Genomic DNA, 14,445 nt, shown 5'->3' with positions numbered 1-14,445 from the left:
CTTGTATCTCTGGTGTACACGCTCAGTTTCTCAAACAAACGTACATATTTGGCCACTTGCTAACGTCTTTACCCCACTCATTAATAGCACACGGTTGTGGAAGTCGGTCACCGTTGGTCAAAGTCAGCTTGTTGAGGAAATATTCACAATCTCTTGTTGTTGATCCCCTTTCATAGCTTGACAAGCTGTTGATCTTGGCCGTACTTCTGCTGCCAAAATGCACGCACATATGTACTATGGCATCATTGTGTACAAACTGAACAGGTCTGTACAAAAAAAAAAGCAACAAAATATGGAATAAAAGTATTTGATGGTAAGACACCCCCCCCCCAAGAATTCTTATTACAGGGTAGTCAAAATTGTTGTTAATTAAATGGTAGAAACCATTTATTCACAAAACATTCATCATATGTGTAAGATGATTTACAGGACGGTCTTGACCTGTTCACCATCGTGTTCAACACACACAAACCAGCGAGCAACAGTACCATTTCAAGCCCAGACACACATTTCGTGGGGAATAGATGATACTATAGTCCTTATTCTGTCCTTGAGATCATTGATCTCACAAACTTTCCTGCTATACACGCGCTCCTTCACCATGCCCCATAACCAGATGTCAAATCAGAGGAGCGTGAAGGCCACAGCAATGGTCCACCGCGATCTATCCATCGACCTGGAAACGTGTGGTCGAGATGAGCACGAACAGTACGGCCAAAATGCAGCGGTGCGCCATCTTGTACGAAATACCCCGCCAATCGGATCTGTAGTGGAAGTTCATCAATGGCGTACTGCTGCACCATCTGCAAGTAGACGTCTGACGTCACTGTTGGGGTGTCAAAAAAAAAAAAATGTAGGGCCCAATTACGCCAGCAGCGATCACGGCACACTACACATTCAGGAGAAAAATAATCTATTAGTGCTAACTAATTTTGACTAACCCTGTATAGCGTTTTTCACAAATTGCTACCGTCATTTCGCCAGTTTGTTTACATTTGAAGCGGAAACGATTTTGTGTAAAGTTATCGAATTTGCAAAAAATAAAAATGCTGTTTCTCAAAATCTAGTGAATGTGGATAGAATAAAACAGTTATTCCATTCAATCTCCTCATACATGGCTTATCGGCTCATGTACGACTCGATTTTTGTGGAAGAACCTGAAATATCACTGTATATCCAGAGATCTAACGTGTCTGTCACTTGCAGTTCACCAGATGCCCCGGTACCAGACTGCAGCAAGAAGGTGACCGAAGAACAAGATGACAGCTCGGACAGCGAATCTTCTTTCAGCGACTGACTGATTTAGTCCCGCCCTCTGACCGAATCATGGTCTTTATATGTACTAAATTAAACCCTGTACAGAGTCAGATTACGTATGTAGCGTACACGCCCGTGCCGTGGACGCTCGCACAGACTACACTTGTGGCTTAGATGTGCCGGAGACATAACTGTGGGCAACCTGCACATCTCTCTTTAGAGTGCTCAAGCTTCAGATCCGTTTAGAAATAAACAAGAAGAGAACTGGACTCATTTCTTAAAAATGTTCATTATTTTTTTTTTTCCCTAATTAATGTCAGCATTTGACTTCTTTATATATGTTAATGATGGACCAGGCTTTCCAACAGAATATATACATGATCAAGCTAATGTGTGGAACGTCTTTTGTTGATGTTATGAAGCCAATGTTGTTTTTTTTATAAAAACACAGGATATAACGAAAGCAGAGAGATCACAAGTTCATATCCCCATTAACAAGTAAGGACAGCATCACATGCTCTGATTTCCCAATACAGAAGTCATGCACATTGTGTAATTGCATCATTTTATTGCTGGAACACTATAAATAGTCAGTCAGCTTTACAGCAACATGGATTAAAGTGCAAAAGCTATAATTGTAAGCTATAATTTGTGTTAGAGCTTTCTTTGAAACGTGTTAAACTCATTCTTCAGGACTGTGTGATTTAAATAACATATAAACAGAGTATAAAAATAATGGACTTTATAAAAAAAATCAGTAGACAGTTTGATTTAAAAAAAAAAAGACATAAAACTTGTGCACATAATCGTACAAGTCTCACAGTGACGGGTGTCACGTTGGGCTCATGTAAACTCCAGTAACTGGACGTCCACTTTCAAAGTGAATTGCTGTAATGGACCAAAAAAGGAAAAGAAAATAGAGGAATGAGTCACTTGCTATAAACTGTGTCCCCAGGGTTTATTCAAATGGTTTAAGGGTATGAGGTTACATGAACATTATTTATATTTAATTAATAATGCTGTGAAGATGAGCATAAAAACATATATATATATATATATATATATATATATATATATATATATATATATATATATACACACACACAGTACTGTGCAAAAGTCTTAGGCACGTCTGAAGAAATGCTGCCGAACAAAAATGGCTTAAATATAATGAACTGTTTCAACGTTTAAAAAAAACCCCCCAAAAAACAGCAGTAAGCCATAACAAATGAAACAAAATCAATATTTGATATGAGACGGCCTTTTGTTAAAAAAAAAAAAAAAGTAGTAGTCTCTGGTCCAATGAGTGCAGTTTGATAAGGAAATGAGCTGTAGGTTTTACTGAGCATCTTACAGAACCAGCCACAGTTCTTCTGGACACTTTGTCACACTCGCTTCTTCATTTTGCACCGAAACCCAGCAGCCTTCATTATGTTTTCTTTAATCTGAAAAGTGCTCTCTTATGTAATATGCTGCTCAGGTACAAACTTTTTTTTTTTCCTGTAACATTTAAAGCTGTACTGCCTTTCAGATTTTCATGGATTAAAGTTTTCCGTCGCTACGACGGATTTCCGTCAACTGGGAGCGCTAAAGGTCAGTAATGAGAGTGATGCAGATCCGAGGGAAAAAAGGGTGTAGGCCCATGGGTCTGACACCGATGTGATTTAGAACTTCACCAAGCTGCTGTGATTGCCTGTTCTTGAACCCTTTCTTGTGCTATGTTTGAGTATATGTAAAGGAATAAGTTGCGCTAGATAGGCCTAAATAAATAAATAAATACAGCCTCCGCTACTGTCTAGTCCCGGGAAGGCTCGGCGTAGGCCACTGATGAAACTATTTGGCTGTCCGACTACTAGGCAACTAGGTTACTTGTCTACTACTAATACTAGGCCTTTTGTAGTAGTAGTAGTAATAATGATATTTGCCTATTGAAAGGTGATCAGGTGAAAAAGTTGAAGCCGCAGCAAGATCTATGCTATTAAGCATTTTGTAGGTTAAACAGGCTTCGGCAGACAACGTTCTGGAAAGGCTGTGTTTTTCTTTGGTTTGATTAGCCTACGATTTAATCTTTAAACGTTATGGTTTCAGCAGTTCGCTTAAACATTGGAGGCTGCAGAGTCGGGCTGCAAGATTTCCCGACACTTGTTTAAGATGTCAAACTTCATAGTAAGGAGAAAATAATTCCACAGTATTTAGTGCCTCGTCAGTCTCAAAAATTAATAGTGAAGGAGCAACGCGAATTAAGTCCCAAAAAAACATCTCGTAGGCCTATATTTTACATTTTCAAAAAAGTCCGGAATTGGAAGTCAGTCAGTGGAGTGTAATGAAGTGTCTCATTCACTAAGCACAAAAGGTCGGAAAACAGTGGAGAAAACAGCGATTGCTTAAATAGGCTACTAATGGTTTACATTAGTAATTTAATGTATGTGACAAATAAGTTCATTGATTAAATAGATAAAGAAGCGAATACTCCGAAGCTCAAAATTCAGGAAAGTGGCTCCGGTGTCGCAAGTGCACAAGAACAGTTAACTGAAAGTTAATCTAATGAATTTGTGCGTGCGCGTGCGATTTCATGAAGAACCGGGACAATTGGCATTCGGTGAAAGATTCACACCTATGACTCATTATATTCGCGCGCGCCCTCTCGCCCACTGCTGCTTCGTTTTCCCGATTTACACGCGTGTCTGAAGATGGAGTTTTCAGAAATCTCCACTCTGCCCAGAGTTTGCAAAAGTAGCTGTTTTCAGTGACTGAAACCTCCGTATAGGTGTGAATGAGAGGTGCAACCGAATAAATAAATATGCGTCTTTTTTATCCGGCTACATGTAGGCTATCACTGCGCAAAGCCTCTAATGTTGAAATGGTAGTAATATTTGTTAAAATAATAGTAGGCTAATTTCCACATTAATCAGTAAAATGGTACAAGGGATGTGATGGGGAGGATGGTCATTTTATAAGGGGAATGATTTGAGATTTTTATTTCAGAAGGGGGATGCCTCCCCCCACATCCCCCCCAACTCGAGTACTGCGTATAAGGCCACGTGACACAGGCCCTTCGATTTCCATAGAGCGCGTCAAATTACTTTCGGTTTTGCCAGCATGGACGCGCTTCTTTTAAATGAAAGCACAGATGTGTCAGACATCGACAAAACGGTAAAGAATAAGTGGAGATGGGCTTGGCTAAATGAAATGGGCGATAATGGCAAGCCATTTAGTCCATGGTGCAAAAAGATGAAAATGGCAGGTGTGTGCTTTTGTGTAGTTTGCCATAAAAAAAAGTCTATGGAAGCAATGGCAAAAAACTAGATGCCTTTGACTTCACTGCGAAGAAGCAGAAAAAGTGAACTTTCACTTTACTTTTCTTGCAAGTTCTTTCTCATCTCATCTCATTATCTGTAGCCGCTTTATCCTTCTACAGGGTCGCAGGCAAGCTGGAGCCTATCCCAGCTGACTACGGGCGAAAGGCGGGGTACACCTTGGACAAGTCGCCAGGTCATCACAGGGCTGACACATAGACACAGACAACCATCCACACTCACATTCACACCTACGGTCAATTTAGAGTCACCAGTTAACCTAACCTGCATGTCTTTGGACTGTGGGGGAAACCGGAGCACCCGGAGGAAACCCACGCGGACACGGGGAGAACATGCAAACTCCACACAGAAAGGCCCTCTCCGGCCACGGGGCTCAAACCCGGACCTTCTTGCTGTGAGGCGACAGCGCTAACCACTACACCACCGTGCCGCCCGCAAGTTCTTTCTGTTCCACTCTTTTGAAAGCATGGTTCAAGTTCGACTGCACTTGCACTTTTTGAACTTGTTGAAATAAATTTGCACTTTGCGCTGAAAACTTGATGTTTCATCATTTATAGCCAGTAATGACAATGGTCAAGTCTTGCCTTAGCTTTAGTCATTGTTAAAATTATGTAAATGTACTATAAGTAGGGGCCGAGGGGATAATGGACAACACGGCGTTTAAAATTTGACGCATCGCTGATGTGGTAGGGGCCAACGACATGGAGCTTTTTTTTTCCAGTCAGATGATTTTTTTTTTTTTTTTGCTTTAATCCATGGATTTTTCAAGTGTAGGTCATAAAAAGAATTTTCCCGACACCCAATTATTTTTGTTTAGTGGACCGAAAGCTACTGAATTCAAATCACAGACTTCGTTTCATTATTATTTTATTTATTTTTTTTACAATAATACAGTTTAATTATGTAATTTTTTTTCCTGCTTCACCAAGACATTGTGGGATACAAATTTGAAACAGGAGAGAAAAATGGAGGACGTGAGTGTGCGAATGAACCGTGAAAGACCGACTACAGTAACGGAAAGAGAGAAGAAAAGACGTTATGTTACAACCCCGATTGCAAAAAAGTTGGGACAAAGTACAAATTGTAAATAAAAACAGAATGCAATGATGTGGAAAAATTAGGTGATTTTAAATTTCATAACAACAACACATCTCAAAGTTGGGACAAGGCCATGTTTACCACCGTGAGACATCCCCTTTTCTCTTTACAACAGTCTGTAAATGTCTGGGGACTGAGGAGACAAGTTGCTCAAGTTTAGGGATAGGAATGTTAACCCATTCTTGTCTAATGTAGGATTCTAGTTGCTCAACTGTCTTAGGTCTTTTTTGTTGTATCTTCCGTTTTATGATGCGCCAAATGTTTTCTGTGGGTGAAAGATCTGGACTGCAGGCTGGCCAGTTCAGTACCCGGACCCTTCTTCTACGCAGCCATGATGCTGTAATTGATGCAGTATGTGGTTTGGCATTGTCATGTTGGAAAATGCAAGGTCTTCCCTGAAAGAGACGTCGTCTGGATGGGAGCATATGTTGCTCTAGAACCTGGATATACCTTTCAGCATTGATGGTGTCTTTCCAGATGTGTAAGCTGCCCATGCCACACGCACTAATGCAACTCCATACCATCAGAGATGCAGGCTTCTGAACTGAGCGCTGATAACTTGGGTCGTCCTTCTCCTCTTTTGTCCGAATGATACGGAGTCCCTGATTTCCATAAAGAACTTCAAATTTTGATTCGTCTGACCACAGAACAGTTTTCCACTTTGCCACAGTCCATTTTAAATGAGCCTTGGCCCAGAGAAGACGTCTACGCTTCTGGATCATGTTTAGCTTCTTCTGGCTTCTTCTTTGAACTATCGAGTTTTAGCTGGCAACGGCGGATGGCACGGTGAATTGTGTTCACAGATAATGTTCTCTGGAAATATTCCTGAGTCCATTTTGTGATTTCCAATACAGAAGCATGCCTGTATGTGATGCAGTGCCGTCTAAGGGCCCGAAGATCACGGGCACCCAGTCCAAGATGCTCTTTTTATACCCAGTCATGTTAATGACCTATTGCCAATTGACCTAATGAGTTGCAATTTGGTCCTCCAGCTGTTCCTTTTTTGTACCTTTAACTTTTCCAGCCTCTTATTGCCCCTGTCCCAACTTTTTTGAGATGTGTTGCTGTCATGAAATTTCAAATGAGCCAATATTTGGCATGAAATTTCAAAATGTCTCACTTTCGACATTTGATATGTTGTCTATGTTCTATTGTGAATACAATATCAGTTTTTAAGATTTGTAAATTATTGCATTCTGTTTTTATTTACAATTTGTACTTTGTCCCAACTTTTTTGGAATCGGGGTTGTACAAAGGAAAGGAAACGCAGGACCAAACTAATAAATATCGGCAGTCAGCGAGCACCTCGGTGTGATCAGCTGTTCGTTGAGCAACAGAATGATGGAACTGTCAGTGCACGGTCAAGGTAAACCTGTAGATGGCAGTAATGCCACACTGTGGATGCCAGCTGCTGTAAAACCCAAAAGAAGAAGAAAACGACGGTAAACCTGCGCATGTGCACATGGACTTCCTCTGTCTGCTTGACTGCGCGAAGTGCGTCATTTCATGCACATTTATTTGCTCGGGAATCCCTTCAAATTAAATAACTTCCCAGCCACAGAATAGCCTTTTTTTTTTCTTTTTTTTTTTTTAGATATTACAGAAATAAACATGTATCAGAATTACCAAATTTCAGACGGAAATAAATTTCACCAATTTTATGAAATCGAAAGGTTGTCTAGCTTTAATGTTGTGCTGGAAAACGAACATTTGGAACTGTAAAATGTTTTTGTACTGATCGATAATGTAGAAGTCTCATCTCATTATCTGTAGCCGCTTTATCCTGTTCTACAGGGTCGCAGGCAAGCTGGAGCCTATCCCAGCTGACTACGGGCGAAAGGCAGGGTACACCCTGGACAAGTCGCCAGGTCATCACAGGGCTGACACATAGACACAGACAACCATTCACACTCACATTCACACCTACGCTCAATTTAGAGTCAGTGTAGAAGTCATAAAATAGAAATCGATCACAAAAAAGTATGAAAAAAACCACCCCCAGTGCCTAAGACTTTTGCACAGTCCTCTGTATGTATGTGTGTGTATAATTTTTTTTTCTTTAACAAACCTTGAACTCCTGTATATATGTGAAGAAAAAGAAGACGAACGTGAAGGCAGCTATCCACTCGCTCACAGCGCTCACAATATGAAGTTCATAGCCCTAGAGATAAACACAAACATTTGTCATTCATTTTGGTTTCTTGCTGAATTTAATTATGAGCTCCATTCTAACTGAAACACACTGAGACATAATGAGATTATAGCACACCTTGTCTTCTGGGTCCCAGTGCAATTTGGATGTCTTCAGAAATGCCGCACAACCAAGGGCTGGAAAAAACGTTAAGGAAGAAAAAAAAAACAGCTGGCCTTGTTCTTAGTTGAAGCTGGTTAGAAGTAATATGATATGATACAAATATGAAGGATACTTGGAATTACTGCCAAGAAAGCCACCACGAGAAAGCCAGCACGTATGTGACACACCCGCTTTGAAGATCCATGAGGATGAGCCTTGTATGAGATTGCAGTCTGTAGCACGATGTAGATCATTCCAAAAAGGAAGAATATGAAAGCACCGAGATCATGGACGACTGTCACCTCTGTCTCCTAAAACAGTCCAAATACAATTGGAATATTCTGACTAAATGTGAAGGTACGGTATGTCCAAGTTGACTTTTCCAGACAATACAGAACAGGACTCCTGAGATATAGCTTGAGATAGGAGTTATACATGAACAAACCTGAAACGTTGCCACAATACACATTCCTATACAAGACAGAATGGCGCAGATGAGAGCAGCCATGTTCAGACAAGCAGACACGCAAGCTGTTTTTTCAATCAGCTTCTGCACAAATTTGTATCTGGCAAACATGGTGGCAAACCCTAGAAAAGATATAAAGGTATAAGAGTATGTGTGAGAAGACCAGGTAAAGTGTGGTAGGTTGATTTACTCCGCACAGTTCATCTGCAGACGTGATGAGATTCCATTATGGTTGCAAAACGCTGGAAAATCATGGAAAACTCCTCCTGAGTTTCATTTCTCTTGCTACGGTTTGGGTTTTGTCTGTGGCTGGGCTCGAGTTTTCCCAGCCGTGTCATGTTGAGGAGAAATGCTTTCATTTTTTACAGAAAGAGAAATGAAACTGCTAACTGAAATTCCGTTGTTACTCAGAAAGTGTTGGGGGAGAGCACCACAAAATCGAAATAAATAAAACGTTTATATATACAGTTGTGGTCCGAAGTTTACGTACAGTGACATGAATGTCATCTTGGATATGAATGTCATGGCAATATTTGGGCTTTCAGTAATTTCTCTGAACTGTTCTTTTTCTGTGGCAGAATGATTGTACAGCATACGTCTTTAATAAAAAAATAAATAAAAAACACTAGAATTTGGTGCACAATTTTTAATTTTCTTTGGGTCTTCCAAAATCAACACAGGGTCAAAATTATACATACGCTCACTTAGATTATTAATTCAGAGGTGCTGAAACTTCCAAAACATCTTTTATCTTGCTGAGGTCTCTTAACTTCCTGTTAGTGATCATGATTGACTACAGCTGGTAGCTTCTCTGTGCCTTCATAAAAAGGGTTTGTTTACAGCACTCACTGGATTGACCAACACAGTAAAATGGAAAAGTCCAAGGAGCTCAGTGCAGATCTGAGAAAGAGGATCGCAGATATACACAATTCCGGAATGTCTCTTGGAGCCATTTCTAAACAAATGCAAATTCCAAGATCAGGTCAAACAATTGTATCCAAGTTATTGTGAGGTGTAGTCACTTTGCCAAACACTTTGCTTCAAGAAAACCCAAACTGTCACCCTCAGCTGAAAGGAAATTGATTTGGATGGTCAGGAACAACCTGGGAACCACCATGGTACAGCCCTGCCATGAACTGGAAGCTGATGGATCACTGTCTACAGTTCAGATCACCATGGACTAAGAGGCTGCTATCCAAGAAATAATCCCCTGCTCCAAAACTGACACCTTCAAGCTTTAGTAAAGTTTGAAGCTGACCACACGGACAAAGAAAAAGCCTTTTGGAGGGTAGCTGTATGGTCAGATGAGACAAAGATTGAGTTGTTTGGCCACAATGACCGCCATGTACAGAGGGACACTGTACCAGCTGGTGGTGGTGGTAGGATCATCATGCTCTGGGGCTGTTTTGCTGCCAGTGGAACTGGTTCATTGCACAAAGTGGATGGAGTAATGAAGAAGGAGAACTACCTCAGAATTCTTCAGCATAAACCATCAGAAACTTGAACATGACTTGGGCATTACAACAGGACAGTGAACCCAAACACGGATCAGAGCTGGTTGTGGAGGATAAAGCAGGCTAACATTAAGCTTAAAACAAGTCCTGACTTCAACCCTATTGAAAATATATGGACCGTGCTTAGAAGTTGAGTCCATGCCAAGAAAAAAAAATTAATTGAACTCTACCAATTCCACCATGAAGAGTCGTGAAATATCCCACCAGAATTCTACCAGAAGTTTGTTCATGGTAAACAAAAATGCTTGGTCAAGGTGAATCTTGCGAAGAGACATTTTACCCAATATTAGGTGTGCTGTATGTATAATTTTGACCCTGTGTTGGTTTCAGAAAACCCAAAGAAGATTAAAACTTGTGCAACAAATTCTAGTGGTTTTTTTTTTAATTAAAGCTGTATGCTGTACAATCATTCTGCCACAGAAAAAGAACAGTTCAAAGAAATTACCGAAAACCCAAATATTGCCATGACATTCATATCCGAGATGACATTCATGTCACTGTATGTAAACTTCTGACCACAAATAAATATATAAAAACTTCAGATCTGTTCGTTCATTTCCTTTCTGTTTCTCCTCATAGTTATTCTCAAAGATGTTTTCACATGACCTGGTTAAGTTCATCTTGTGTGTACTTTTCACACCAAATTGTGAGTGCACGTGCCCAAACATAAAAGATGTTGCTTATTACCATATACAGTGGTGCTTGAAAGTTTGTGAACCCTTTAGAATTTTCTATATTTCTGCATAAATATGACCTAAAACATCATCAGATTTTCACACAAGTCCTAAAAGTAGATAAAGAGAACCCAGTTAAACAAATGAGACAAAAATATGATACTCATCTCATCTCATTATCTGTAGCCGCTTTATCCTTCTACAGGGTCGCAGGCAAGCTGGAGCCTATCCCAGCTGACTACGGGCGAAAGGCGGGGTTCACCCTGGACAAGTCGCCAGGTCAAAAATATGATACTTGGTCATTTATTTATTTATTTATTTATTGAGGAAAATGATCCAATATTGCATACCTGTGAGTGGCAAAAGTATGTGAACCTTTGCTTTCAGTATCTGGTGTGACCCCCTTGTGCAGCAATAACTGCAACTAAACGTTTGCGGTAACTGTTGATCAGTCCTGCACACCGGCTTGGAGGAATTTTAGCCCATTCCTCCGTACAGAACAGCTTCAGCTCTGGGATGTTGGTGGGTTTCCTCACATGAACTGCTCGCTTCAGGTCCTTCCACAACATTTCCATCGGATTAAGGTCAGGACTTTGACTTGGCCATTCCAAAACATTAACTTTATTCTTCTTTAACCATTCTTTAGGAGAGCGACTTGTGTGCTTAGGGTCGTTGTCTTGCTGCATGACCCACCTTCTCTTGAGATTCAGGTCATGGACAGATGTTCTGACATTTTCCTTTAGAATTCGCTGGTATAATTCAGAATTCATTGTTCCATCAATGATGGCAAGCCGTCCTGGCCCAGATGCAGCAAAACAGGCCCAAACCATGATACTACCACCACCATGTTTCACAGATGGGATAAAGTTCTTATGCTGGAATGCAGTGTTTTCCTTTCTCCAAACATAACGCTTCTCATTTAAACCAAAAAGTTCTATTTTGTTCTCATCCGTCCACAAAATTTTTCCAATAGCCTTCTGGCTTGTCCACGTGATCTTTAGCAAACTGCAGACGAGCAGCAATGTTCTTTTTGGAGAGCACTGGCTTTCTCCTTGCAACCCTGCCATGCACACCATTGTTGTTCAGTGTTCTCCTGATGGTGGACTCACAAATATTAACATTAGCCAATGTGAGAGAGGCCTTCAGTTGCTTAGAAGTTACCCTGGGGTCCTTTGTGACCTCGCCGACTATTACACGCCTTGCTCTTGGAGTGATCTTTGTTGGTCAAACACTCCTAGGGAGGGTAACAATGGTCTTGAATCTCCTCAATTTGTACACAATCTGTCTGACTGTGGATTGGTGGAGTCCAAACTCTTTAGAGATGGTTTTGTAACCTTTTCCAGCCTGATGAGCATCAACAACGCTTTTTCTGAGGTCCTCAGAAATCTCCTTTGTTCATGCCATGATACACTTCCACAAACATGTGTTGTGAAGCTCAGACTTTGATAGATTCCTGTTCTTTAAATAAAACAGGGTGCCCACTCACACCTGATTGTCATCCCATTGATTGAAAACACCTGACTCTAATTTCACCTTCAAATTAACTGCTAATCCTAGAGGTTCACATACTTTTGCCACTCACAGATATGTAATATTGGATCATTTTCCTCAATAAAGAAATGACCAAGTATAATATTTTTGTCTCATTTGTTTAACGGGGTTCTCTTTATCTACTTTTAGGACTTGTGTGAAAATCTGATGATGTTTTAGGTCATATTTATGCAGAAATATAGAAAATTCTAAAGGGTTCACAAACTTTCAAGCACCACTGTACAGATGAGCAAAGTGGCTCAAGTCAAGTCCACAAATGAGCTTATCTCGTACTACAAATCACCAAAATCCCTGGAAACTTGTTTTTTCCAAATGATTATCATTTTGATCTAATCTTAAAGACTGCAGGATGGTCTTTAATAACCATGCCATATTAACTATTATTATACATACAGGACACTTTTTCCGTGGAATAAAAATGTGTTCTATTCCCTTCTAGCGAGTTTCACTGATTTGGTTTGACAGCATGCAATATTGTTAGCATATCGCTTATCCTACATGTATTACGTCACTCTACCCAATGTAGAATGAGCGTTGAATATGGTTTACGATATTGCATGGTTGTCAAGACAACATGATGTCGCACATCGGAGACGTAAAACTTCCACGCTAGTGAGCGACTGGGACAATTTGTCAACAAACATGGCCGCCAGGTTTGCTTCATTAAATACGGAAGATTGTGAGAGAATTTTGAAAGAGAAAGATGCGTTGAAAATAATAATAATGGCTTTTTTCATGGTATATCAGATATATTCCATTCAGCTAGCATGATATTGAACTCGTCTCTGATTCGTTCAGCATCATGCTAGCTGAATGGAATTTTTCTGATATACCACTCAACTCCAGCCAATATTATTTAAATATGTTTTAATATACTTAATAGTGCAATTTAAAAGCACATGGAAATTGCAATACATGACATCTTGTGTAGATCCCACAGCCTGTACACCAACATAAGAGGAGCAATCAACCTACAGCTTACAGTAAATGAACCATCTTGGGAAAGTACATGCATGACTCAGCCATTCATCGGTGCATGGCGTAATAATGTAATGCTCGTTCTGGAGTGTGTGGAAAGGGAAAAAGAAAAGACAAACAACAAAAAGCTGAAACTGTACCTGCAAATGATGAAACTGTTGCCATGAAGCTAAATATGCAGCTCTCTGGAGGTGTCGCTCCTGTTTCACTAAAAATAATAAAATAAAATATTTATTAAACATGTACACATTATCATTTTTAAGTCATACATTCATGTTCAGTAACTTTTATTTTTAGGTATCCTGGACATAGTTTCTATTTCAGGGACAATGGGCAATGAAGGAGAAATCATAATCCAGGAAGTAACTTCAGTGGATTGAATACAATTACATGCAGGACACGAGGTTTCCCAGAGAAACAGGGTGTTTTTGAAAAACGTTGTGGTTCTCTTCTCTTACAGATTTTTGCTTACAAGCTGTAGTCTTTGTGGTTATGTGCTTCTTCCTTAAACTGTTGTCACAAAGTTGGAAGCACACAATTGTGTAGAATGTTTCTGTTTACTGGAACTAAGAGGCGCAAACCTGTTCCGGCACGACAATGCCCCTGTGCACAAAGCAAGCTCTATGAAGACATGGTGTGTTAAGGTTGGAGTGGAAGAACTCGAGTGTCCTGCAGAGAACCCTGACCTCGACCTCAACCCCACTGAACACCTTTGGGATGAACTGGAACACCGACTGCACAAATCGCAACGGCCATGCCCTAAAATCTAGTGGAAAGCTTTCACAGAAGAATGGAGCTTATTATAATAGCAAAGGGGAAATAAACCTGTTATGAGATGCTCAACAAGGACATACTGGGTGATGTCATAGATAGGTGTCCACATACTTCTGGCGATATAGCGTATAGTTTGTCTTTTCTCCGTTACATTATTATTACTACTATTTTTTTTTTTTTTTTGGTGTGTGCTATATACAGTTGCGGTTAAAAGTTTACATACACGGACATGAATGTCATGGCAATACTGGGCTTTCAATTATTTTTTTTGAACTGTTCTTTATCTGTGACAGAATGATTGTACAACATACATCTTTAATACAATTACAAATTCGAAAAAGTTGGGATGGGATGTTAAATGCAAATAAAAAAAAAAAAGAAAGCAGTGACATACATTTACTATGACTTGTATTTCATTGCAGACAGTATGAACCCAAGATATTTCATGTTTTGTCTGGTCAACTTCATTTCATTTGCTAATATACATCCATTCCTGTGTTTCAGGCCTGTAACACATTAAAAA

At 40.0% G+C, this 14,445-nt stretch overlaps 2 protein-coding genes across 2 annotated transcripts in view; one reads left to right on the top strand and one right to left on the bottom strand.

Annotated features, from left to right (window-relative positions):
* Positions 1-1,905, top strand: part of washc3 (WASH complex subunit 3) — a 39,726-nt gene extending 37,821 nt beyond the window's left edge. The window contains exon 7 of the mRNA XM_060914294.1: positions 1,207-1,905. Within this exon, the coding sequence (XP_060770277.1) occupies positions 1,207-1,297 (91 nt within the window). The 3' untranslated portion in view covers positions 1,298-1,905. The remainder of the gene's footprint in view (positions 1-1,206) is intronic.
* dram1 (DNA-damage regulated autophagy modulator 1) overlaps positions 1,806-14,445 on the bottom strand; it is a 37,818-nt gene continuing 25,178 nt past the window's right edge. Inside the window, exons 2-7 of the mRNA XM_060914293.1 lie at positions 13,289-13,356; positions 8,411-8,553; positions 8,099-8,276; positions 7,942-8,000; positions 7,741-7,833; positions 1,806-2,145 (exon numbers count right to left, since the gene is read on the bottom strand). Coding sequence (XP_060770276.1) covers positions 2,101-2,145; positions 7,741-7,833; positions 7,942-8,000; positions 8,099-8,276; positions 8,411-8,553; positions 13,289-13,356 — 586 coding nt within the window. The 3' untranslated portion in view covers positions 1,806-2,100. The remainder of the gene's footprint in view (positions 2,146-7,740; positions 7,834-7,941; positions 8,001-8,098; positions 8,277-8,410; positions 8,554-13,288; positions 13,357-14,445) is intronic.

Source organism: Neoarius graeffei, chromosome 2 (genome assembly GCF_027579695.1).
Source record: "Neoarius graeffei isolate fNeoGra1 chromosome 2, fNeoGra1.pri, whole genome shotgun sequence".
Taxonomy (NCBI): Eukaryota; Metazoa; Chordata; class Actinopteri; order Siluriformes; family Ariidae; genus Neoarius; species Neoarius graeffei.
Note: the sequence above shows the minus strand (reverse complement) of the source record. Positions and strands in the feature narration are given on the sequence as shown.